The sequence below is a fragment of the Arvicanthis niloticus genome, chromosome 8, assembly GCF_011762505.2.
Source record: "Arvicanthis niloticus isolate mArvNil1 chromosome 8, mArvNil1.pat.X, whole genome shotgun sequence".
NCBI lineage: Eukaryota > Metazoa > Chordata > Mammalia > Rodentia > Muridae > Arvicanthis > Arvicanthis niloticus.
This window is the reverse complement of record NC_047665.1, coordinates 1,361,908-1,387,776: the sequence shown is the minus strand read 5'-3', so window position 1 is coordinate 1,387,776 and position 25,869 is coordinate 1,361,908. Positions and strand designations below refer to the sequence as shown.

The 25,869-nt window shown below is 35.6% G+C and overlaps 1 protein-coding gene across 4 annotated transcripts in view; it reads left to right on the top strand.

The window, feature by feature from the left end:
• Positions 1-25,869, top strand: part of Ercc6l2 (ERCC excision repair 6 like 2) — a 79,685-nt gene that overhangs the window by 826 nt on the left and 52,990 nt on the right. For all 4 annotated transcript variants that reach the window (XR_013111991.1, XM_034510561.2, XM_034510562.2 and 1 more), the window contains exons 2-8: positions 3,620-4,044; positions 8,615-8,734; positions 15,326-15,519; positions 20,767-20,928; positions 21,332-21,539; positions 23,830-23,970; positions 25,393-25,506. Coding sequence is in view for 3 of the 4 variants with exons in the window: in XM_034510561.2 (XP_034366452.1) it covers positions 3,620-4,044; positions 8,615-8,734; positions 15,326-15,519; positions 20,767-20,928; positions 21,332-21,539; positions 23,830-23,970; positions 25,393-25,506 (1,364 nt within the window). In the remaining variant the exon portion in view is untranslated. The remainder of the gene's footprint in view (positions 1-3,619; positions 4,045-8,614; positions 8,735-15,325; positions 15,520-20,766; positions 20,929-21,331; positions 21,540-23,829; positions 23,971-25,392; positions 25,507-25,869) is intronic.

Sequence of the window (25,869 nt, the reverse complement as noted above, 5' to 3'; positions counted from 1 at the left end):
ATGAATTCAGGGGCTGGAACCCAGGTCACCAATGTTCACAGCAAGTTGGCTTACAGGTGAAGCCAACCTGCGAGCCCTTACAGAACATATTTACAGTTGAGTGTTCTGTGCCCAGGAATCATCCGATAAATCTTGCTTTTCCTTTTAAGGAAGATATGAAAGTAAGGTGGGGTTCAGTGCTAATTTCAGGGTAAGCAACAAACGATGAACTCATAGGGCTAAAAATTGGTCATGTCCTCATTAAGGGCCTATAAATAGAAAAGCCTTTATGGATCTGACTGTTAAAGGCAAATACTGGATCTTCTAAGTATTGATGATGGGACTGGTGTGCTTGTTCCTCGGTTGAATCTATTAGAAGGTTTAGTCACTTTGGTATTTTAGGGGAAAAAAATTGCTGATGGGAAGAACACACCACTCAAAGGCTCTGAGGAGGAAGTATGTTTTCCATGTTGGAAGCAAGCAAAGAAGGCACTTTGGAATTGAGGGATGCACCCCAGTCATAAGGAACGGTACCTCCAGTCCAACCTTTCAGAGAGAAGTCCTCCCATGGTCAGCAATTCCAGCCTCTAGCAACAGAATCATTATTCCTCACTCCAACTTCATCTCTTTGGTTCTAGAAATTATCCAAAGTCAGGTACAAAGGTGCCCACAAAGGATGTCGTTCTGGCGTTTTCCGCATACAGTTCTATCTGAGAAGCTTCTCTGAAATGTGTCTCCCAATACTTCTTTGCCATAGCACTCTGTTCTCTTCTTCCAAAGCACCTTTTGCCATTACGTTTATGCCTATGAGTTTTTTAGGGGCTGTCTCACTAGATCAATAATTTGTTTTCACTTAAAAATTCAGCTTATGTTTGTTAACTATCTTTTGTGTGTTAGTCTAACTAACTAGAGGGTTTATTATTTCAATATGTATAGATAAAGAATTAGCTATTTAGAATAGTTAAAATATATTTAAACTACTGATACAGAAAGTTTCTTCAAGAAGTCAAACTATAGGACATGGTATTAGAAAACAGTAGTACTAACTGAATACTCATGAATTGATGGTAGAGTGGGAGGTATATCTGAGAGAGGAATAGAGAGAGAAGGGTGTGGAATAATATGTTTTGTTCATTGATGTTTTAGGCATCTTTCACGTCTACATTAATTGATTGATTGATTGACATTCTCCTTGAGGGCATAGTCTTGAAAAGGAAGTTATCTCTAGTGGAAAAAAAAAAACAGGCAAAACCAAATAAACATATTTAAACACAGTGTAAATGCTATTGTGGTCATAAAATATGAGAGAGAATAATGGGCTATCTACAAAATAAGGTGGACTAGAGGTAGAGAGATTGGTTGTGAGTGACTCAAGACAAAGTGGTGGTGGTATGTACTAAGGGGAAAGTCATGGAACTACTTACTAAATCAAATTTGATGCTGCCTTTCAAAATACAGTATTATTAGAATACAGCCATGCTCATTTGGTTATTGTCTCTGGCTGCTTTTTGCTTTAAAGAGTAAGAGAATGTACAATCTCTACGCTGTAATTTAACAAATAACTAATAGTTGACTATAGAAAAAGTTTGCTAGCTCTTGCTTTTTCCAGAGATGTTGGCATAGAGGAAAACGATAGTTTTTGTTTGTTTTGGTTTGTTTAGTTTTTGAGACAGGGTTTCTCTGTGTAGCCCTGGCTCTTCTGCTCTGTAGTTCTTAGTCTAAGCTGCCCTCTAACTCAGAGAACTCAAGAGTTCTTCCTGCCTCTCCATCCTGACTGCTTAAAGATTTGCACCACCATACCCAGCTGTGATTTGCTTTTGATGTAAAACCAGAAAAGAGATTATAGTAGAATGCATGTAGGAGTAATAGAAAGCGAGGTGTAAGGGCTACCTTGAGAAGTTGTCTATAAATGATCCTAGTTAGTAAGATGCAGGGAAACTACTCACTACCGTTTTTGACATTGTTTTTATTTTATAGCCATTATATGGTCCAGTGTCTGATGAACAATTGATGTTTAAAACATGTATGTTGAGTGTCAAATTAGGGAATCAGGTCTTTAAAATGAGAGGGTATATTTGAGGTAGGGAGATGCATCATTTAAAACAGAGTAATGTGTTAAGAATGACTGTGGTGGTATCATTAGCTTAGGCTCAAGCTTGCACTGTTTTAGAAAGAAGATACTTTGGCCTGCACATTTTTACCTGTATAGTAGAGTAGGGTGTTAATTTCATAATAGTATAATAGTTCTCAGTTAGGATCTAAAAGAATAGGTTAGGAGAACACATTGTTTTCCATGTGTACTTAGGATCTTAACTATATGGTAAAACCACCTCAGCAAAGTTAGTGGGAATAATGCTTTTGAGGAACAATTGATGAAGACTATCACTGAGCTGTTCTTGCTTAAGACAGAATACACCCATCATTGTGACCATAAATGTTATGAAGCTTTAACTGGAGCTGCTTGGGAAGATCCCAGGAAGTCATTAATGGTCTTGTAGGATTAGTGCAGAGTGTGTAAGAAAAATAATTTTCACTATCCTTACAGATAAAGCCATATATTTCTTGGATTTTTGCAATGAGGAATTCCATTTGAAAAATTATTTTTAGTTAGTGTCCTCTATTATTACCCTTTAAATGTACTTAGTAGCATATTTTAGAAGACCTTTCCTCTATTAGTGGTGTATCTTCAGGATAGAAAATAAAGTAGAAGGCTGGATATTTAACACAGACTAAGTTCATATGTAGAGAGATCAGAATCTTAAGTGAATGACAGGCTCTTACAAAAAGGATCTTAGAATTCATCTCTTTTTTTAAAGACGTATTTTATGTGTATGAGTGTTTTGCCTACATATACATGTGTACTACATGTCTGCCTTGTGCACAGGGAAATCAGAAGAGGGTGTTAGATAACCTAGAATTTGAGTTTGGATGGTTATGAACCACCATGTCAATACTGGGAATTGAACTCTGGTCTTCTGCAAGAGCTTTAAATGCTCTTAGCTTCAGAGCCATCTCTCTGGCCCTAGAACTCATCATCTCTTACTATTTGAAGTATTCTAACCCCAAAAGGGGCAAGCTGTGATGATTGTGACATCATTGTAGTTAAATGAGAAGTTCCCTAAGTTAGTTGTGTCCTCGGAAGGATGGAGTAAAAATAAAATCACATGCCACAAAAGCGTTACTGTCCTGAACACTTTAGTTTTCTCCTTAAGCATCTATTTCTTCTTTTACTGTATTATATACGGAGAATAGTCTTGCTGAGTATTTAAATCAGTTGCTTTCAGCTCTGGTTGTAGTTCCAATCCAATAATAACATCCAAACAAATAGTGAAAACAAATGTTCGTGGCTGGCTCACATCCATTGGTTGGAATTACCAGATGTAGTCTCCTGGCAATATATTTTTAAACCTGGCAATTATACTTTTAATGATACATAGCCAGGATAAGAACTACAGAAAATAGATCAAACTGGTGATTATAGGAAAACATCTGATAATATATTTTAGATAAACATCTATAAAAATAAATATAAGCTATTTTGTTTCAGCTATTTGGAAAATATGTTAATTTTTTTCTCACTAGGTAAATAAGGTGTTACTTCATAAGATTTTTTAAAAGTTAATTTTTTTCCTTTTTATAGACACCTGGTGTCCAGGAGAAAGATGTCTTGCTCCTTCTTTGGATAACACAAAGCTCTGTGAAGCAAGCATAAAATCTATTACTGCGGATGAAAATGGGAAGCCTTTTGCAGTTGTCCTGTATCCAGATTTTCAAGAAAAGAAAATACCTCTTCAAAGACTTCAAGAAGTTAAAGCAACTAAAGATTACTCTAGAAGTTTTATATTTGATGATGAAGATTTAGAAAAACCTTATTTCCCAGATCAAAAAATTCCATCATTAGCTAGTGCTTTTCAATTATCTGAAGATGGAGATTCAATTCCTTATACTATTAATAGGTACTTGCGAGATTACCAAAGGGAGGGAGCTCAGTTTCTCTACAGACACTACATCCAGGGAAGAGGGTGTATTCTTGGTGATGACATGGGACTTGGAAAAACAATACAGGTATTTATATTAATTACTTTATAATTAAAGATAAGCTCATATGTATAAGAGTGAATACACTATGCAAATCTCTGTAATAGCACCTGTTACTGTAGCTTTTTGTGTTTATCTCACTAGCTAGATAGTAAAGTTTCAAAATTGAGGACAGTGACTCAATGTCTCATTGTTTTATGCTCAGTACTTTATTAGTATTTGGGGAATCATATTTTTTCTTAATTTTTATTTTTTAGAGAAAAATGCTATATACAATGTAAAAAGTTACTTAACTTCTAGAGCCCTAAGTTCTTTAAAACAGAAACAAAATAGTCTTTGCATTTCAAAGACAAATTGTGGTTTGGGTTTGGTGTGTAATTCATATTGTAGGACTAGAGGTTTGTAAGGAGAAGTGAGTTAGAGCTCCTTTCAAAATGGCATTTAATTTCACTTTTAAAAAATTTATAATATTTATAAATTATAAATTTATAATATTATTCTTTCACCTCTCCCAACTCCTCAAATCTTCTATTTTTCCCAACTTAATGTTCTTTTTCTCCTCAAACAAACAAACAAACCAAGGAATCAACCAACCACCATAAGCACACACATTCAAAAGAAAAACAAAGCAAAGAAAACCCCTGGAATCCATTTTGTGTTGGTCATCAACTCCTGTTGATAAGACCTGCCCTGGAGTGTGGTTGATACATCCAATGTCACTCCACTGAAGTGACACCCATTTTCCCTCTGATGAGCTAGGTGCAAATAGCTGGGTTAGGAATGCCCACTTCTATTGCCTTGAACTTGTGAAGGTCTTCTGTATGCCGTTGCAGTTTCTGAGTTCATGTGTACGTCAGCCCTGTTTCAGCTAGAAAATGCTGTTTCCTTGGAGCTGTCCATGACATCTTACAATCTTTCCATTTCCTCTTCAGCATCAGTCTATGAGCTTTGAGAGTGGGCTGTGGTGAAGGCGTCCATTTAGTGCTGTACTAAGTCTTCCACTCTGCACTAGCACTTTTTTAAAAGTTTGATTCTGAAGCACTCTGTTTCTTTTTATGTCCTATGAGATTTTTTTTTTTAAAGGAATGTAGTTGTCTTTTTTTTTTTTAATGAAAAAAACTTCTGTGGGGGTTGTGGGTTGGGGAGACTAGGCCTTTTGTTTGAATTTTGAGGTGCTGTTTCCCAGCCTCATATTTATTCTATATCATGAGGTAACTGAGGTGAGGAAAGACGGCCTATAAAAGTGTTTGCTTGCAGAGTTTAGAAAGGAATGTCTATGAAAATAAAGCTTCCCCTGACTGGTTTTTTCTACCCCTCTCTGAAATGCAGGTCATGGCCTTTTATTATTCTAGATGTGACAAATTTACTTTTTTTTTTTCCTCTGTAAGCTATTTTGTAAATATTCCACAGTAAAGCACTTCTGATATTTTTTAAAATTAGTTTTGTAAATCTTCATACTAGATTTGTCATAGATCTATAAATTCTGACTTTATAGACCTGGATTGTGGTAGAATAGGTCCGACCTTTTCCAAATATGCTGTGGAGTAGCAGCCTGACTGAGGTGTTCCTCTAATCTTGTATGTCAGTGCAGCTTTGGACAGATTTAGGCAAACAAAAATAGCATAGAAGTGATAATTGTCATTAAGGTCTTGCTCCATGACCCACATGTATGATTCTTCACATCCTCCTTTTCCCTTTGGGTATTATATTAACACATTATAGTTAGCATTACTTTAATTAATATATTAAGCTGAGAGAGTTCCATGGTTTTAATTTTCCTGTCCACTTTAGGTGTATTTTCAACTAAAGCCAAGTTGCCCTAGGTTGGAGTAGTTGTATGTCTCCTTTGCTCCCACTGATCCCATTCATCTCTGGCTGGATACACATACACACACACACACACACACACACACACACACACCACACACACACACATTTGAGTGTATGTATGCACACTCATGCACATGTGCCACAAAGGATGGCTTGTGGCAGTTTTTCCTACGGGTACCAGGGAATTGAGCTCAGGTTATCAGGCATGGTGACATATGCCTTTGTCCACTTGAGTCATCTCCCTAGCTATCTCTGGATTCTTTAATAACCATTTTCTGTTTGTCTCTGACTTTTTCTTAACTGGATTTTCAGTCTGTCTCCTTGTCACTTCTGTCCTCTTCACCCCTGGGTTTCATGTTGCCAAGTAACCAAATCAGCCTATTGCTGGAGTCTCTAGGCTGTTTCAGCCCCAGCACAGCGCCTATCTTGTCTATGCTGTTTCAGCCCCAGCACAGCGCCTATCTTGTCTATGCTGTTTCAGCCCAGCACAGCGCTATCTTGTCTTGAGTAGTAGATGTGTGATCTCTATGCGGTTTCTTTAGTCTTTTTAAACATTTTTTTAAATCTAACATTAATGTAGTTGCTTCAATTTTTCTTGGTTTCTGTTTTTATTTTCATTCTTTTTCAATTTTTAATCACAACTTCTCTGTCCTTGCTTTTTTTATCTTGCATACATATGCTGTCTCTGACAATCCTTGTCTTTGAAAAAATGTATATTTTTAAAAAATGTGTGTATGTGTGCTGTCTGTCTGTGCACATACAAGCACATGTGAAGGTCAAACAACTTTCTGGAGCTCTCTTCCACTAGTAACTTAGAAAGTCTGTCTTGGAGGCAAGCCTTTTCACCTGTTGAGCCATCCTGCTGGCCCAGTCTTTTATTTTTATGTAGAGCATCTAGTCTGTTTATACATAGTGTGCTATTGGGCTATAATGTTACTATTTATTTTTTATTTATATGTCATTCTTTTTTACTGTTTTTTTTTTTTTTTTTTTTGGATAGATTGTGTTGTATTGCCTTGAACCTGCTTGTTAAGTAGGTAGTTATCTTTTCCTAGTGATTACCCCAGAGCTCATGATAGATGTTTTCTACTTATCAAATATAGCATGCATTTTTTTTTCTTTGTGAACAGAATAAGGACCTTAGGAACTGTAACTACCCCAACCCCTAACCCTGACTTAGATAAAATAGTTGTAGCCTAAATTTTTGTCATTTGATGCCAACACAAGGTTGGTTGGTTTTATTTTTAAGTCAGGATACTGTGTTTTTCTGCCTGTTTACCGTTTTTCTTGCTCGTACATTTTGCTTGTGCTGCTGCTCTTTTCCATAGAATCATCTACTTGTGCTTAGATGTTTTTTCACTTATACTACTTTTATATTTTATATTAATATTTTTATATTTTACATGTGGTTCTTTTTGTGATAAATTGGCTGGTTTTAGTTGTCTGAAATATCTTTACTTTACATTCCTGAATATTGTTACTGAGTATAAAAACCTAGATTATATTCTTATTACTTTACTTTGAAAGTATTCTGAATAGCGTTTTCATTGTTTTTTATTACTTTGTATTTAATTGTTGCTGTATTGTAGGTAATCTGATCTTATTTACTCTAGCTTCTTTTAAATCAATTTTTTTGTCTTAGTTTTATGAAGTACCTACTTGTGAATTTTTGTCAATTTTTAAACTTTTGCCATGGCAAGTAATTAATATTCATCACTAATGAGCCTATAGTTTAAGATATTATTTTAAATTATCAATTTTTATTTCTTCAAATAAATATCATTGCCATTCTTTTATCATTTGGGATTTAGATCATAGATATCTGCATATTAAAAAATATTTTCTGATAAGGTGTACACTGACAAGAAAATGTATAGAATTACATCACACCTGTAATTTGTAACTTGTAACAACTTGGAAAAGTTGAAGGATTGCTAAAGTTTGAGGCCACCTTGACAGGACTACCAAATGAGTTCTAGGCTACATGGGGCTTGAATGAGACCTTCTGTCAGCTGCCTTCTTTAGCCCCAAATACAAACTTTCCTTTATAGTTTTTCTAATTCTATAATTTATAATTTATGCTAAAGTAATGAGTTATTTCCTTCTATCCATTTCATACACATTCACCCCACATGTTTAAAGTAACCTGATACTAATTTTGTCTTTTTTACAGATAACTATTTAGGAAGTTTAATTACCTTGCCGAAATTCTCATAGTTGCCAAATAACCAGAGCTAACATTTGAACCAACAAGTATCTAATTGATTGAGTGTTCTGTGTAGTTGACTGTTGGGGTCTGCGTCCTTTTCTCATTTGTATCCTTCTCATTTGACTCTTGGAGAATAGCTACTATTCACATGATGAGTGTACTAGCCTATCTTAAATTACCTATGTCATTCATTAGATAAACTTGTAAGGCAAATACTTTCTCCTTCAAGGAATTTATTTTCTACAAGAAAAGAAAAAAATGTATAGTTTATTCTAGAGGCTGTGAGAAGGTAATTTTCATGTATGGAAACAAATACAGAAACAAATGCTAAGGTACTATCTCATATGGTGGAATCAAGAAAGAACTCATTAGGTGGGCAGAATTGTCCCAAGATGAGACGACAGTGTGGAGCTTTATGTGTTGCTTGTTAATTCAAAGAAAGTACTGATGTTTTTATGTTTCCTCTAACATCTTTTTGCCTGTAATGTTCTACTGATTGGTTGTCATGTGTACAGTAAAGTTATACATAGTGATAGAAAAAGTCTTTTTTTCTTCCAGGTTATTTCATTTCTGGCTGCAGTTTTACATAAAAAGGGAACTCGTGAAGATATTGAAAATAACATGCCAGAGTTTTTACTAAAAAGTATGAAAAAGGAGCCTTCTTCTACAGCCAGAAAGGTGAATATCTAGAAGTGTTTAGCTCATAAACCTGACAGTGCAAACACAGAAGCATTTAAACACAGCGTAATGTGTCTCACATTTTAATACAAGAGTTTGGACATAAAACTATTTATTTTGTAAGACTATTTTTAAAAGGTTGCCAATTTTATCCACTAGTTAAAGTCAGGTTATTTCTCAAGACTGGCAAGATGAATTTCAGCTTAACCTTGTTTAGGAGTTTCAGTTTATTACTTGACTGTATTTCCATGACTTATTTGTTAAATTAACATGCATATGTATGTAAAGTTAATTCAGTTCTTCATTAATTTGTTTTATTTTATGTAAGAACAAAAGGAGGCAGTACAGACACTGGTAGCAAATGTACATCATGGATATTTTGCATATTCACATCAGAAAATTGAGAAGATTAGGTTTATGTTTCTCTCTGCCTCTGCTCTTGTGATAATGAATGGTACTCATAAATGTGTTTATGAATATATATAGTTTATATACAAACCAGAGACTTTTCCCATCCAGGTAGCTAATCAGACCTGACTCTACTGAGATTAGACAAGATTGGACATGATTAGGGTGGAGTGAGTGTAGACAAAATAAAAGATTTGTAATAAAACAATAAAATTAGTGTAGAGTTACATTTATGTTCTTTTTGTGTGTACATGTTTGTATGTGTACGCAGAAGAACCTGCACAAGTGTCTCTGTGCTAACGAGGGTCAGGGGCTGATGTCAGGTGTCGACTTCACCTTAGTTTTTGAGTTAGGGTCTCTCAGTTAATTTGGAACTTGCTGAGCCAGCTAGACTGGCTGTCGGGGAGGCTCAGGAACCCTCTCTTCTGCCTCACCAATGCTGCCATTACAGGCGTTCATTTCCACCCAGTTTTTTAAAAACATGGATGCTGAGGATTGAACAAAGGTTCTCGTGCTTGCATAGCAAGTCCTTTACCAACTGAGTCATCTCCCCAGTCTCCTTATGCTCTTTTATGCTGTCCTCCGTTTCTAAAAAATTGGATAGAAATAAAGATGGAATGTTTTGATGAAAACAGTTATTATTTAATAAATGTAATGAACTATACTCCTCAAGTTCTAAGATGGAGTTTCTTTTATATAAGCCTTATTCACAAGATTATTGAGAAGTCCAAGTTTACTCCAATGACCTCAAAAAGGTCATTTTTATATAAAAAAAATTGGAAGTTACTGATTTTTGGTATTTTTGTTATTATTTAAATTATCTTACTATTTTAACAGCATCCATGCATACTGAGTGTCAGATTCAGTTTTATCCTAGAGTGATGACCCTTAATGTGTTTAAATATTGCAAAGATTTAAGCTTACTTTTAGCTCTGGATTCAGTTTTGTGGTGCTAAATGGTTCTACGGAGCTTATATATTATATGCCACTTATGACAATAGACTGGGAAGAGAAAAAAGGAAGACAAATAGTGTGATTTAAAATGTAAACACAGTTAAATGTATTCAGAATGTTCCAGCAAGAGAGAGAGAGTGGGAAAAGCGGAATGTATCTTCTGTGTAGCTGACAAAGGTGACAGTGGAGCCTTCCCTTGTTCTTCCTTTCCTTGCTTTCTCTCTGTGTGTACATATATACTGAATTATGTGTGTGTGTGCACATATACTGAACTGTGTGTATGCACTTATACTGAATTATGTGTGTGCATATATACTGAAATCCTTTGCCACAGTTACATTACCTTTATTAGATCTTCTGTAGCTAAAATTTTATTAAATTTGTGTTATATTCTGATAAATTCTATTAATGTGTAAATGTTCCTTTGAGAACTACTTTAGCTCCATTCCAATTCTGGAAAGTAGTACTGTTTTCATTATTCTTCTCTAAGTATCTGCAGCTCCAATTTTGTTCTATTTACCCAAGTACTATTTAAAAGAGAAGTCTTAAAATTTCCAAGTGATTATACTGTTTGATACAGAATGATGGAATGGCTTAGCTCTGTGTAGTTTTCTTACAGAATAATATAACCATAATTACTTTTAATGTTTTGATGTTTTATTTTGTGTACTCTATTGTTTGAAAATATCACTTGTTTCTTTGTTAGTGTGGCTATATCGTTCTGTATTTTCTACTTAACCAAGCTTCACTGCCTTGTTAAAAGCCTTAATCCTATAATCAAGGCAAGTTAGAAATACTGTGATCCTCTTGTATGCCGAATGTCAAGAATTCCAGCACAATTAGCAGATTTACTGTGAGGATTGTCTGTATACAAACGATAGGGACATTCCGTATAAGAATACCAAGATAATGAATTTTGCATAAGACCTAAGTTTAATAGTTGTGAAAGACCTTTGAGTTGCCTTACTCTTTTTTGGGATGCTGACTAGACTATAAACTTTGTTAATGGAAAGCCTGTGTCTATGGGGAAACCTTTTGACACAATATAGTAAGGATTTCTTCAACATGTGTCACCTGTAAACCTGTCCAGCGTGTCTCAGGAAATGCCCTGTTATCTCAGTTACCAAAAAACCATTGGGGGGAGGGAATTAGAAATTATTTTACAAAGAAACTTCATATCCACCAAAATTATTTATATGGCTACTACTAAGGCACTTAAGCTCAGCTGTCTTAAGAAGCTCATGTCCGTATGTGGATATGTACTGCCCTTTTCCTAAATACCTTTCTCTGTGTTAAATCCATGCTTGAGCCTGAGCTGAAAACTTTTCTTAATAAACTACAACTCTGTTTCATACTTTCTTATCCTGAAACTTTTCTTTAGTATAATGAGGAATCCTGACTTCTTGTGAGTGACCATCTCTAAAAAAGAACTCAGCCCTGGACAGGTGGCAGCTGTATCTCCTCTTCTGATATGATTTTCTTGTTTATTTCAGCAACTGAGTTCTGAGAAATTTATATTAAATTTTCTGTTATGACTGAGGTTGTTCATTTATATTGTATTTGTGTTGGTTTTCATTAATCTCTTTAAGTTTGGTTTCATAAGTTTCATTTGTATATTGGTTACTCAGTTGACAGATTACTTGTTGATTTTTGAGTTCAAAATCATATCTTATAATTTGATCCAAATAATTATAAATTATAAAATAAAGATAAAAATTATTATTTTTCTGTTGCATATGTTAGATAGTGGTTCAATGCTGAACTGATTTTTTGTCCATTGAAGGGAAATTTCTTTTTGTTGAAGTACCTAAGGTTCCATCTTTGAAATCTCCCCACCCCACAAAGCCCTAATATTTATTGTAGAATTCTACCAAATAAGTTCACTTTTGAAAAATGTGCCCTGGGGCTAGAGAGATAGCTTTACAGCTAAGAGGATTTACTGCTCTTACAGAGGACCAGGGTTTGAATCCTAGCATCTATAGCTTACAATCGTTTTTAACTCCAGTTCTAGGGGATCTGATGCTTCTACTCTCTCTAGGCTCCTGCATGCATGTGATACACATATGTATAAAAAACATAAATTTAAATTTAGTAAATATTTTTTCTTAATTTAAACATATGTAGAGTACATTTTTATAGGGGAAGCTAAATATTGGTGGCAGAGTAAACTTTTTTGACAAAAGACTGATTCCACTGATTTTGGGCATTGCTTTTATTGATCCAGTCCTTCTAACTGCTTCAATCTGTTGGGTTCTGTTATTGTTGTTATGGCTGTTTGTTTTGTGATTTCTTTCTCATGGGTACAGTGTGCCCTTCTCAGTCTGTAAGGGACAGGGGTGTTGTACTCACTGCCATCTTCCTGGACTGATTACTCTGCTGATGATGGAGTCCTCTCCAGGTGCACAGCTCTGTGCAGATTGGTTTTCAGATGTGTTCTGTGTTTGGTTGGCAGCAGTGCACATATATTTTCATAGAGTCCATTTGAAGTAGCATACATTTTTGAAGAAAGTTTTGTAAAAGAGAGAATAAATAAAATAAAGATAATGCCAGAATCAAAACAGAACCCCAAAAGACTGATTTCATTCCTCTTGAAAAATAAACAATGAATGAATTAAATGTTACAAATTAAAAGTTAGTAATTTGAACTAGGGCTGTATGTATGTGTGAAAGAGATTATTTTATATACATTCTAAAACTTTGCAGGTATGAATAAGTCTTTGAGGAATGCATGAAAAATAAGTGCCAATGAATTCCTAAAGGAAAAGACACAAATCATTCAAGTGCTTGCTTCTTGAAATGATTCATTATATTTAGGCTAAGTTTATACTGTAGTTTGGTCTTTAATGAAATAAATCATAGTAAGTTAATTAAAAATAGTATCTTATAAGATCAAACTTTGGAGATTCTAAGAAAAATGTACACTTTCAGGTCATAGTCTAGTATTGAAGGCCAGGAACTCACAGCAGGAACCTGGAGGCAGGAACCTGGAGGCAAACACTGCTTCCTGGCTCATTCTCTCTTCAGGTTCATGCTTAGCTAGTTTTCTTATGCAACACAGTATAGCTTGCCTAAGAACTGTACAGCCCACAGTAGACTAGGACATTAATAAAGACAGCTCCCACAGACATTTCCATAGACCAGTTTGATCTAGAAAATTCCTCAATTAAGGCTTCTCTTCTTAGATGACTCTAGGCTATGTCAAATTGACAGTTAAGAATAAATTAAACATAAATACTATGAAAGAAAAACAAGGAGCCAAGCAGGTTTAAGAAGGGTCAGTCATGGGAGTTTGCATTGCAAATGGTGATGCTACTGTGAAAATCCATATATATATATATATATATATATATATATATATATACACACATACATACATACATACATACACACACACACACACATCTCTTGTCAACTTCTGGAGTGACAAGTGTGGGATAAATTGTTAGCACTGCAGTTGTAAGGGTAGGAACTACTGGAACTGTAGAAAACTCCTGAGTACACAGATGGAGTTTGTACCCATGATTTTAATCTTATACAAAATTCAAAGAGAGGCATCACAATTGGACAGAGCATTTTGAGCCTTGATTTTGTATTTGAAAGTAGGAAAAAATTAAATCCTTAGGTAAACTACAATAGCAAAAGGTATTTGAAGTGAAGCCAGATGGGAAGGGGCTCCTGTACTTAGTGAATGGGGTAAAGAGTTAGCTTCAGCTAGACTTTTGTTTTCTTCTTTCTCTTTACAAATATGGTCACATATTTTGTTTCTTATAAGTCATAAGTGGCCTGATGAAACATTACACAGAACCTTTTATTTTATAGTATGTTTTATTGCTTCATCTCTTGGGAGTGGGCAAGTATAATCCTTTAGAAAAATTTACCAATAATCCTCATATACATAATGACCTAGGAGTATTGGTCATAAAGAAAAATAAAAACATAAAAGGTTTTAAGTAGTTGATGAGAGTTGTATTCAGGTTTAAAATATAAAAGTGGAGTCTCCAACACCACTGTGAAAACTAGATTGCTCTAGTTGAAAACTGAATTAACTGGCTTTCTGTCACTGTGAAAAATTATCTGGTAATGTAAAAGTAATGTAAAAGAAGGAGAAGTTTATTTTGGCTCTTAGTTTTAGAGGTTGTGGTTCATGATCAGTTGTCTTCTTGGTTTACAGCCTGTGGCAATGCACACATCATAATAGGAATGATGGAGGAAGCTGCTCACTTCATGGAGGGCAAAGTGAAAAAGATAGGAGAGATATTCTCCAAGAGTATTGGACTGTGTCCCAATAGTCCAGTTTCCCTTCACAAGGCACCCTGGGAACCAAGCCTTTACCACACATGCCTTTGGAGAACATTTCATATCCAGACTGTAGCTTATTTCCAAATAGCTAGAAGTTCTGTAGAGAACTGGAGATAGAGGTAATAAGTATGGATAAGTCTTGAAAACATAGCTCTGAAGGAAGAGCCTGGTAGCCAAAGATATGCAGTGGAGAAAACATGCTTTATCTTGTTTCAGTTTGATTTTTGTTTTGTTTTGGAAAATATGCCAGTTTTTAAAAGTGGTCCTTTATAAAAAATAAAGCTGGCGTGTGGGGAAGGCTGGGACCGGTTTTACCACATTGATTCTAGACTGATAGAAAGCTAAGACAAGAGCCACTGAGTAGAATCAAACCTTGTTGACTTTGAAGAAGATAAACAGCTAACCTCTAGCCACAGATGGGAAGGCAGGGTATGTGGAAATAAACACAGGTAGTTACTGACAGAAACCTAGGTAGAGGTTCCCTGCTTGCTTTAGTTTTCTAGTTTTTCATGCCTTCAACTGAGAGAATCTGAGAAAAGGGGAGTAGGAAAGAGAAGGAAGCAGCCCCAAAAGACTGTTCAGAGAAGGAGGCTGCCCATTTGCTTTGCACAGCTCTTTACTGTTGGGATCCTAATGTTACTTTTTTCTCTCTCTCTTAGAGAGTTACTTTTCTCTTCTTCAGTGCCTTTAAGAATAGAAATGAAAAATAACTATTCCTTTCAGTGGGTTATCTTCTTTGTTCTAACAAAAAACTAATTAAGCAAAGAATATTTTTGAGGATTTTTTTTTTGGTCTACATTTAGCAAACCAATCAATTATAGTAATTAGCTACTTATAGCATCAAAATCAAAGAGTGGAACTATTGATAGCTGTGCTATTTCATGTTGGAGTTCTTATTAAAAACATGAATGCTTTTCTTCCTGTTTTTAGATGTTCTTAATAGTTGCTCCTCTTTCTGTCCTCTACAACTGGAAGGATGAATTGGATACCTGGGGATATTTCAGAGTTACTGTTTTACATGGTAGCAAAAAAGATAATGAGCTGATTCGTTTAAAGCAGAAGAAATGTGAAATTGCTCTGACAACCTATGAAACACTGCGCTTGTGTCTGGAGGAGCTTAACAGGTAAACTCATGAGAGTAGTGCTGTCAGTGTGCTGCCAACATCAGTTATGTGCAGCTTTATAATCATGGCTCAAAACTCAAGTTCCTTTAGCCTGATTTTCATGTCAGGGTTATAAACCATAGTATGTAATAGCTAACTCTATCTGGACAGCTCCTACAACTTCATAGTGTGTTTCTTAAACTCAGAACAGTAAGAGAGTGGAAAGATTTCTCCCAAGTCCCATGTACAGCACTTTGCATAGATGATGCCTACAGCAGTATTGAAAACCACTTAGATCTGTACCTTGGATCAGTAGCACACCCCTGATGTATTTCCAGCAAGTTATAGAGAAAAAAAAGCCCCTGTTGGTATGCTGAGCCATGTTGATGGAAGAAAACCAACTAAGAGATTTGTTCTGACCTAGTTTATGCCCAGATTCCCAATTCATGTGTATAGGTCTCCATATTAGAATGTAATCATGTTTAAAGATGTAATTAGGAAATATTGTACTATTTACATAGGATTGTAAGTCAAACTAGATAACAGACAAGTACCAAGATCATATAAGCAGAAGGGACATGTATGTTTCCTAGTAAACCTTTTAAGTGCTAAAATACCATGGTTTTAACCAGTGTGAATTACAGTCAGTGAAAGAGAGAATGGCAGAAAACTACCTTAAAAGTGATTCTTTCAAATCAGCTAAAATGCCCTGGCATGAAATCACGCAGACATACTCAAGAGTAAAATGTAGTGAGATGAAATAGTGCGTACCTGAAACCTTACCTGCTCTGGAGCTGAGGTGAGAGGGTCATGAATTTAAGGCCAACATGAACAAACATAATGCAGCCTGTGCTCAAAAATAACAAAAAAGAATATACTAAAAAGCACATACTACAAAGCTATGTGGATTTGAGTTAGTCATCTCATCTGGAAAATGACAGGATTAATCGAATCTGCTTTTGCCAAAATGGGCTATTCAAACACACAGGTGGAAAGTTTCCATTAGAATTAACCTAACAAGTTACAATTAACCTATTGTGTACAATAATCAATAACCTCCATTCCCACGGGTTCCACATGGCTAGAAGAATGTGTCTATAAGAAATTAATGATTTTTCTAAACAACTCAGTATAATATTTTATATAGCATTTACATTGTTGAAGTAATTACACATTACACAGATTATTTGAAGAATACAGAAAGATATCTGTAGATTATATGTAGATACTGTGTCATGTTATGTAAGAAACTTGAACATCCACATATTTTGGTCCCTGAACTAATCCTCAGATACTAAGGGGCACCTTATATAGTGACATGAATATTGACCAGGCATAGTTAGATTTTTCTGTAAAGGTCCAGTTAGTAAATATTTTGAGGCTATACAAGTTTTGAGGCTATTCTATGGAAGATTTTTTTTTTTTTACTTTTCAACTTAGTAAAAGTATGAAACTATTCTTAATTTGTTGACCATGAAAAACTATTCACAATCTGGGTTTAGCCCAACAGCCACAGTTTACTGACACCTGTTTTGGAAAATGAATACTTGAGCTCAACCCCTATCCCAAGGAAGGGAGAAGACATCTGTATTACCCCAACTGTCCTCCTCCTTACAGTTAAACATTGCACAGTTCTCACCATGAACACACACCTTGATTTTTGCCACCACAGACTGTTTCAAGCTATTCTGGAGAATTCTGTTAATGCAATTCTGCTGAGAGTTTTCTCATTCACCTTTGTCCAATATGTTTTTAAGATTTATCTGAACCGTTCAGTAAATCAGTAATTACTTTTTTAAATGTTGAATTGTATTCCATCTTATGAGTATGTTTCTCTTTTTGTTACCCATTCATTTGAAAGTACTTATTTGATTTGTTTCCTAGTTTGCCATTATTACAAATAAAATGTCAGGAAATATATTTATGGAAGCCCTTTTTGAGATATGTTTTTTATTTTTGTTGGGTGGATAAATGAGAGTGGAAATTTGGGCTTTAGAGTAAGTGCAAGTTTAAATGGAAGAAATTGCAAACCTGTTTTTCATAGTGATTACACCATTGTACTTTCACAGGGTTGAATAATGGTTCTGTAGCTTCGTAGTCTCACCAATATTAGCATTGTGAGTCTTTGTTTTTACTCCTTTTAGATAAAAGGAGATATAGCACATGACATCATGATAGGAATTATTTCTTTGAAATGCATGTGCACCTGAAAAGTTTATTCTATGGTTGCTGGTGTAGTGTTCTCTAAATGTCGAGAAGCCTCGGTTGATCTGTGTAGTTTATTCTATGGTTGCTGGTGTAGTGTTCTCTAAATGTTGAGAAGCCTCGGTTGATGTGTGTAGTTTATTCTGCGGTTGCTGGTGTAGTGTTCTCTAAATGTCGAGAAGCCCTGGTTGATCTGTGTAGTTTATTCTACGGTTGCTGGTGTAGTGTTCTCTAAATGTCGAGAAGCCCTGGTTGATGTGTGTAGTTTATTCTGCGGTTGCTGGTGTAGTGTTCTCTAAATGTCGAGAAGCCCTGGTTGATCTGTGTAGTTTATTCTACGGTTGCTGGTGTAGTGTTCTCTAAATGTCGAGAAGCCCTGGTTGATGTGTGTAGTTTATTCTGCGGTTGCTGGTGTAGTGTTCTCTAAATGTCGAGAAGCCCTGGTTGGTCTGTGTAGTTTATTCTGCGGTTGCTGGTGTAGTGTTCTCTAAATGTCGAGAAGCCCTGGTTGATGTGTGTAGTTTATTCTGCGGTTGCTGGTGTAGTGTTCTCTAAATGTCGAGAAGCCCTGGTTGGTCTGTGTAGTTTATTCTGCGGTTGCTAGTGTAGTGTTCTCTAAATGTCGAGAAGCCCTGGTTGATCTGTGTAGTTTGGATGTTCCTTGTCTTTGCTTATTTTCTTTGGGGTTGGTTTATAATTTCTGAGATGAGATTTGAAATCATATAGTTATTTATATCTCCTCAGTTCTATAACTTTAAGTCATATGTTTTTAGATTCATATGCATTTCGAAATTTTTTTTCTGATGGATTAATTTTCTGATGGATTAATTTTACTTCTTATTTTTATTTCTTATATTGTTTGTGTAATACTAATATAACTGCCAACAGTCCTCTTATGCCTACTGCGTATTATAGTTTTTCATTTTTGTATTGCAAAATTTTCTTTATATTTTTAGTGACTTTATTTATGAGTAGAATTTAGTTGAACTTTGATTTTTTTTAATGTCTATTCTGACAGTCTTTGCATTTGTGAGGTAGGTGTTTAGACCATTCACATTTAATGCAGTGTGGATAAACTTAGATTTTACTAGGTAGGCTTTGGTTGGGATGTTTACCCCATGATAAGTTTATATTTTACTGTTTTATGGATTCTGGAAGAAGATAATAATCTTGGTTATGGAGAGATTAAGTAATTTGTCCAAGCTTACACAGTCAAGTCAGTGATGGACATGAGGTTTTAATGTTGATTACCAACTTAACTCCAGACCTCAGGGTTTAAATCAGAATGTTACCTGAAAATTAGATGTTGTGCAATTAGATAAATGTAATAAATTATTTTACAAATAGTCATATTTTAATTAATATTTACCTGTCCTTTTCAAGTGTGTTCCTTGATATAAATTTCATGTTTAACTTCTATGCTTCGATGCTTATTGCATTTTAACATATATTTGCTAAAGAAATGTTTAAGTGGTTATTTTATGTGACACAAGCATTAAGAGCTCCAAAAATTATGTAACTGTAAACCATATATTTATAAAAATAGTGAAATGAGGACATTCCTTTTTTATTGTTACTTGTTACTAGTTCAAATGTCTTTGTTTTGATATACTTTAAAAGTTTTATGTTTGATCTCAGTGAGTACTATTTTGTATGTTTGACACTTTGTATATTTATAATAAACAATCCATAGAGTAGACAAATGCATGGCATACTATTGTTGAGCAATATATAATTATTACTATTATATTCATTATATTTTATGAAGTGTTCATAGATTTAAATATGTCTAAAAAGCCAAATAAGACTGCATTTTTTTGTACACCCCTCCTAACCTGTACGTTGAGCTCTTACAAATACTATTCAGTCAGGCTGTCTGTCTGTCTTTCTCTCCTTTGCCCATCCTCCTCACTCCCCCACTTTGTTCAGTTTAGTTTGGTTTTCAGATAGTTTCATCTAACCCAGGCTAGCCAGACCTTTCTGTATACCTCAGGCTGGCCTTAAATTCTTGATTCTCCTGCCTCCACTTTCTGAGTGTTGGGATTACAAGTGTGCATCATCATATCCAACTGTTATATCCACATCTCTGACAACATATTTATGCTACAGTTTTTAAAGATTTTTGTGTATCTACCTTTTCTCGGGGAAAATTATGATTTTTGTCATACTTTGCCTTTTATTTTCTTACGAGAATAATTTTCTTGTTTGTATTGTAGAGTGAGAATTGTTATTTTTAAACCTCTTGAGCAAACAGTTGGGTATTTATGTGACTCCAGTTTCCTGAGTCATCTAGTATCTCCACCCTAGTTCTTTTAAGAACTACACATATGCATCAGTGGTCCTTGACTTGCTCTGCTGCTGCCTACAGACCGTTTTCTGTTTCTCAAAGCCATCTTGTCTGTCCTCTTTCTATTTCTTCCTTTCTGTGTTCTTGAGAGGTTCTGTCTTTTTGTACCTTTAAATTAAGGAATCTGTAGAAAAGTTGGACAAAAGTATATGAGTATTTATCCACTTAACACTTAGAGCCCACAGATCATTTTGTGTAAGCATGTGTGTGCATTCATGCATGTTTGTGTATGTGTGTTCACGCATTGTACGCACATGAATATACACATTGTCTAAGTACACTAGTGAATCACTTCAGTAAGTTTCACATAGCATGACAGCTTGAGCCCATATTTTAATTTTGTTATATATCTAAGTTAATGTTCTTTATACTTCATTATCCTTGTCATGTGGGTATGTGACTTAATAAAGTGCTTGTTTGCTATCAAGCATGAGGACCTGACTTTGATTCCCTAGAACCCACTGAAAATCGTGGCACATATGTGTAGGTTAAGACAAATAGATCTCTGGAGCTCCCTGGCTAGCTAATCTCACCTAATTGGCCAACTCCAGACTGGGGTGTTCTATGAGCTAGGGTCACTTAGGCAGATGAGGATCATCTCAGTAGGATCATCAAAGGATGAAGGTATTAGGGATTATAAAAAAAACCTGTTGTATAAATGTCTAAGGTAAGGGAATTTTCTGTTTCTTTCTTCTACCCATCCGCTTCTCTTACAGTTTGGAATGGTCAGCTATTATTGTAGATGAAGCTCATAGAATCAAGAATCCAAAAGCTCGAGTTACAGAAGTTATGAAGGCTGTGAAGTGTAAGGTCCGGATTGGCCTCACTGGTACTATCCTTCAGAACAACATGAAGGAGCTTTGGTGTGTCATGGACTGGTGAGTGAAATGCGTGGACATTTCCGGGATAGTATTTGTTAGCTGAATGCTGCCCCTGTTTTCTGATAGCTGGTTCTTTAAATCACAGCTCCCTCCCCTAGGAAGGTGGTCACTTAACTGTTTACAGAAATACCTATTCCCAGGCAGGTTTCAGTGTTGGAAAAGTGAAAAGTCTTAGTGTGTTATTGTTGATCCTCAGAGTAAATAAATGCTGAATTACTTACTAGTCTATCATCTTCAGTTATAAACAGTCATAAAGAAGGAATGCTGTTTGCCTGGATCTTGTTTTTGTTGTTATGAAGTAACCACTGAATATATCCCTTACAAGCAATAGAATTGAATGCTTTTCTTTTTAGATAAATTAGTAACTCTGTTAAATTTTTTTCTTACTGCCTTTGTGAAGGGCTGTGCCAGGACTTTTAGGTAGCAGAATTCACTTCAAGAAACAATTTTCTGACCCAGTGGAACATGGCCAGAGACACACAGCAACAAAAAGAGAACTTGCTACTGGCCGAAAAGCCATGCACAGGCTTGCAAAAAAGATGTCTGGCTGGTTTCTCAGGCGTACCAAGACTCTTATCAAGGGTCAGCTGCCTAAGAAAGAGGACCGGGTGAGAACTGCATTTCTGTATATTATTAATTTCTTGTCACTGTTTTTTTCTGTTTTCCTAAAAAGCATTGCATCTCTTTTTAGGGTTACTTTTGTAAAATTAGTTTTTTATATGTGAGATTTCAGCTTTTACCTCACAATGTTGGGGGAAAAAAAGAGACAGGAAGGGGCCAGGAACCCAGTGTTCCCTTCAGGGACACAGTCTCACTAACCTTGGTTCCTTGTAAAGGCTCTACCATCTCCCAGTGGTGCCAAAGGACATTGAGGTGAATTTTGGCTTGTGGACCTCTCGGCAGCCTTTGGGAACTAAGCCATGACAGCATGCATCTAACACACATCTTAAGGTAGGTGTAGTGGCTTACACTTTTAATCTCGGCACCAAAAGGCAGAGAGGCAGGTGGATCTCTGAGTTCAGGCCAACCTGCTCTATATAGTGAGTTCCAGGCCAGCCAGATCTACACAGTGAAACCCTTTCTCAGAAAACAAAACAAAGCAAAAAAAAAAAAAAAAAAAAAAAAAAAAACCATACGAAATCCTCATGTCCTATCAAGGCTTTTGATTCATTTCTTCCTTAAGAAGGTAGGGAGAGCTTCCCTTTGTAATGAGTTTTTCCTTCATACACACAGTACTGTTCGGTGTGCTCTGGCATCTTAATTCTAGTTACAGGACTAAAGTGCTTAAGAGCTTTTTCATCTGTGTTGGCTTTATATGAAATGCTGTTTGTAGTTATGCTACTGACCTAATTTTTAACTAGTAAGAAAATAATAGTTACTATTTTAAGAAAATTGGAATTGTCTAGGTTTTTTTTTTACATTTCCTTGATTGTTTAACATGTCATTCTTAATAGTTCTAGCAGTAGAATAAATATTCTGTAAATTATTATGAGCTAAATCTAACTCATACTGTGGTAATGGTATCAAATGTACTCTAAGCTTAGAATACCTTGTAAAAATAGATTTGAAAATAAAGGCTGGTACTAGTGTGGAGGTTGAGAAAATTGATATGTGACTTGTGATATTTATGTAAAGCAAATATTATATTGGAGTACTTTGTGAACCTCAGCTTTTTAAAATGTTGCATGCAGAGGTGTGTGTGCGCGAACACATATGCAATTTGTTAAGTAGGAATAATACAAACAAATACATCAAGAGAGAACTTTGCCTAAAGATTTAGAACTTGGGCTCTGGCTCTCCCAGTTAAAGGCTTCCTCAGTTGAGCAGCCCACTGAGACCAGTGTTGTTTGTGTCAGGCGGGCTTCACATGGTTGTTGTTCTGAAATGCATGGCACCTAAGGAACACTTCATAACTGTTAGTGTTGAATACTAACATAAATACACTGTATATTTTAGTCACTGACTGTCATCTCCTATGTTCTGCTATTCTTACATACTTTTATATCCAAGATTGAGCATCAAGGAGTAATTATATTCTATAGACATGTTTTTAAAGTTGTAGCATTGTTTTTAAAGATATTCCTGTTTTCACCGAATGCATACTTTTTTGTAATATTCTCCCATTATAGTTATATAAGTGCTTAAAAATACTTAAAAATAAGGAAAAACTGTTCCTATTGTTTACATTTTTATGGTCTGTTTTAGATATATTTAATTTTGACACTGGTTACATACATGTTGAGGAAAATTTTCTTAATTTTTAGTGCTGCCAGAAGTAAAAGGGAATTGTGTTCCTTATAACTTGGCAGCATTGTTTTGTTATAATATTTTGTCCTTGGATTTGGACATTCAGTAGCAAGTTATGTTTGCTTTTGCATGTATTTAATTATTTTCCTCACTAATTTTAGGAATGTATAGCAAGATGCTCAAAACAAGTAACTAAAGTAAAATGAAGTTTTTGGCATTTTTGTCAGTTTTTCAGTATTTCATAGCATTTATAATTTATACTAATGTTCTAAATCTTTTGTTTTACCTTATCGTGATTTGTTTCCATGATAAACTGGTAGAGATGTCTAAGGAGACCCATGATATACTGAGAATGTATAAGGTAGCCACATTATTTATTTTTTTATGTAATTTTTTTCTTTTAAGTGAAAACAAGAACAAATGATGTTTATTTAAAGGTGAGGTGATAGTCTGCACAGTAAGTACAGAAAAATTATTATAAACATGTTTCCCCACAGAAAGTGGGGTGAGGAAGTGGAGTAATTGTTATAAGGACATAGACAGAGGTAATTAGTGTGGGTGATGGCACTGGCCCTCAAATCCAGTGGCCTTTGTGATGATTTTTCTCACCACTATAGGAATCCTAATAGTTATCCTCTCCTTTGTGTACAGATGGTATATTGTTCTTTGACGGACTTCCAGAAAGCTGTCTACCAAACAGTGCTAGAAACAGAAGATGTGGCTCTAATCCTCACATCCTCTCAGCCTTGTACCTGTGGCAGTGGCCAGAAGCGCAGAAAGTGCTGTTACAAGGCAAGCGTTTCCAGTCATCTCTACTGTTTGCTCTTGAGTCAGTGACACAACTTTTCTTCATTTCTTTAACTTTAGAAGTTATATTTTTAAAAATTTATCAAGAGGCCAAGCCTGACAGCTTAGTTCTGATCTCCAGAATCCACTCAGGTTGCATTAACAGGTTCTGTGATCCCACCACTCCCTCACGAGATCTGGATGCAGACAGAGAATGCTGGGAGCTTGTGGTCCAGTAAGAGAACCTGCTTCAAAACAGGTGGAAGGCAGAAACTGGCTCTTAAAACTGGCTCTTACCCTCTGGGCTGGGGAGGTGGCTCAGCATTTAAGAGCACTGACTGCTCTTCTAGAGGTCTTGAGTTTCAATTCCTGAGCCACATGGTAGCTCATAACCATCTGTAATGGGATCTGATGTTCTCTTCTGGTGTACCTGAAGACAGTGACAGTGTACTCACATACATAAAATAAATAAATAAATCTTTTTTTTTTTTTTTTAAAGTTATCCTCTGGCCTTCAGATGCATGCCATGGTGCATGCATGCCTGCATCACACACATACACATATGTAAACACAACTTATCAGTAATGTTTTACAATGTTACCTAGTAATAAGTAATTGGATTACTTATTTTTTATTATGTGTAAGCAGTGTCAGTCAAAGTGAGGCCCCGCCCACCACTGACTCATCAGTGCCTTGGCTTCAGCCTGTGAGGTGGTTTGTCAAGTTGTTAGAACTATGTGGAACATCTCTTCTGAGAGTTAAGTTTCCTTTCTGGCTGGAGCCTTTTCCTCCTCTCAGTGTGAGATTCCTGGGGAAATTTCAGTTTTCTTAATGCTCCATTGTTTTAGTAGTCTGATAGATTGAGAGACAAGTGTCTCTAGGATATGTTCATTTCTTCCAGGCTGTAATAGCATAAGTAGAGAGTAAAATGTTCTTTAGAGCACTGTGACTCTCCTAGTGTTGGTCCTAGTACCCCCTTAATGGCAGCGTTTCTGTCACTGTCCCATCCAGAATGGACACTGTCCTTTTATTAAATAAACATCACTACATTATGGTCACTACATCACCAAGAGTGATTCTAGGTCAGCAATTCATGGATATCCTTCTAAGTACTTGGCCTTTACTGTCTTAGATAAGTAGACAATAAGTACTAAGTGATGTATTTTATAATTGGTCATATAGCTGTGTTATTTTTTCATTAATTTATTTTTATTTAGATGAGTATACTGCAGCTGTCTTCAAACACACACCAGAAGAGTGCATCAGATCCCATTACAGATAGTTGTGAGCCACCATGTGGTTGCTAGGAATTGAACTCAGGACCTCTGGAAGAGCAGTTAGTACTCTTAACCTCTGAGCCATCTCTCCAGCCATTAGCTGTGTTATTAATGCTTTTCTTGTTTGTGTTTTCTAACTGTTCTGTTACAGACCAACTCACAGGGTGACACAGTGAAAACCTTGTGCCTTAGTTACCTGACTGTGCTTCAGAAAGTAGCTAACCATGTTGCACTGCTGCAGGCTGCTAGCACCTCCAAACATCAGGTTTGACTTTACATGTCTTTGTGATACTATTGATATAAAACAGATACTGTACAGTATTGTTGACACAAAAATCATAGTTCTCATCTAAAAGAGAGTAAGAGATACTTTATTCTGGAGCCATTTTAGTGACCAGAACCTGCAAACAGAGATTTAGATTACACCAAATCCCTATTTTAACATGGAAGTAGTTTTATAAAGTTTTTTAGTTTACTGAAGGAAGTCAGAAATAGAGACATTTTATAAAAATATTGGTGGGTACATCAGAGAGATGGGTACAACAAGATTGGGAAGCTTCTCTGTAGGTCCAGGATGCTGTCTGATAACATTCTTAGCTTTTGGATTGGTAGGCACTAGTATTCCAAA